This window comes from Sinocyclocheilus grahami, unplaced genomic scaffold (genome assembly GCF_001515645.1).
Source record: "Sinocyclocheilus grahami isolate Dianchi unplaced genomic scaffold, SAMN03320097.WGS_v1.1 scaffold344.1, whole genome shotgun sequence".
NCBI lineage: Eukaryota > Metazoa > Chordata > Actinopteri > Cypriniformes > Cyprinidae > Sinocyclocheilus > Sinocyclocheilus grahami.
The window spans coordinates 684,831-686,034 of NW_015505523.1; the positions used below are offsets into that span (position 1 = coordinate 684,831).

At 42.6% G+C, this 1,204-nt stretch overlaps 1 protein-coding gene across 1 annotated transcript in view; it reads right to left on the reverse strand.

The window, feature by feature from the left end:
• LOC107548129 (short transient receptor potential channel 6) overlaps positions 1-1,204 on the reverse strand; it is a 23,670-nt gene that overhangs the window by 14,329 nt on the left and 8,137 nt on the right. The window contains exons 5-7 of the mRNA XM_016228680.1: positions 925-1,141; positions 548-775; positions 195-459 (exon numbers count right to left, since the gene is read on the reverse strand). Of these exons, the coding sequence (XP_016084166.1) occupies positions 195-459; positions 548-775; positions 925-1,141 (710 nt within the window). The remainder of the gene's footprint in view (positions 1-194; positions 460-547; positions 776-924; positions 1,142-1,204) is intronic.

Sequence of the window (1,204 nt, forward strand, 5' to 3'; positions counted from 1 at the left end):
TTTCTCACCGGTGAATGAGACATGAGGTAATCTGACAGTGTTGCAATGACCCCTCCACTGACGCCGTCTCTTATCGTGTTGCTGGTTAGCATCTGAGCAGGGAGTGTGGGAGCTAGTTTGCTATTGCTAGCCTTTCCGAAATCACCTACCCTGTCTTTAATGGGCAAAATCACCATGACTGTATTTCTACTCACGTTGTGAAAGCTTCATTCTGCTTAGCGCCCCGATAATATGAGAAGAGGTTGAACATTCCAATCATGAAGGCCAGAAAGACTAAAATGAAGATAACCATGAACTTGAAGATGTCCTTCACAGTTCGTCCCAAAGATATCTGCAGTGGTCCAAAGCTCTCATTCGCTGGCAGGATGTACGCAATTCGAGAAAAGCTCAGGACCACTGCAATGGCGTACAAGCCCTCAGAAGCTAACTGAGGATCAGACGGGAGCCAGTTAATCCGAGCTGGAACAAAAAAGATATTTAGCCAGATAGGTTAAATTGTAATTTTGTATAACTAAATTTTTCCTAACTTCACAGGACAATCACTCACCCAACTGGAAGTATCCCACCTCAAAAGGCAAAGTTACATTGGTTAAATCAGTGTAGTGCTCATCAACATAGCATTGTGCTACAGATGCATGCCAGAAAGCCATTATCCTTGAGATGAAGGATGCCACAAAAATGGCCAACATTCCAAAGTCTAGCAAATTCCAAAGCTCAAGCAGATATTCTCTTGGACCTTGGGACCAGATCTCCTTGCACTCTGCCCAAATCATCCCTGTGCAAAGGACATTAAAACACAGAAATGAATGTTGCAACATGCAGTTTGTCTTGGGACATGCAAATGAACTGTACATTTTGTTTTCTAAATACAGATTGTAGTAGAGTAGTAACCTTTGACAAGTTAAAAATCAGTCAGAAACAAACCTATGACCCAGGAAATTATAAGCATTTCCATCCATGTAAAGGGAGTTGTTTTCATACGAAACAGCTGCGTTGGATAGTCATGAATGGTCATATTTGGAAGCAGCTTTGTCCCATCAAAGCGGTCTGCAGCGTTCATGACCAAAAGGCCAAGGAAAATAGTGAAGGAGGCCGCATGTGCCACAAACTTAAGGAAAGGGCCACGCATGATCTTTCCCATCTGTTGGTAACAGGATTTTTTACTGATTGTGGTGCGATTAACAAAAGATTTCATGTGCTGTGG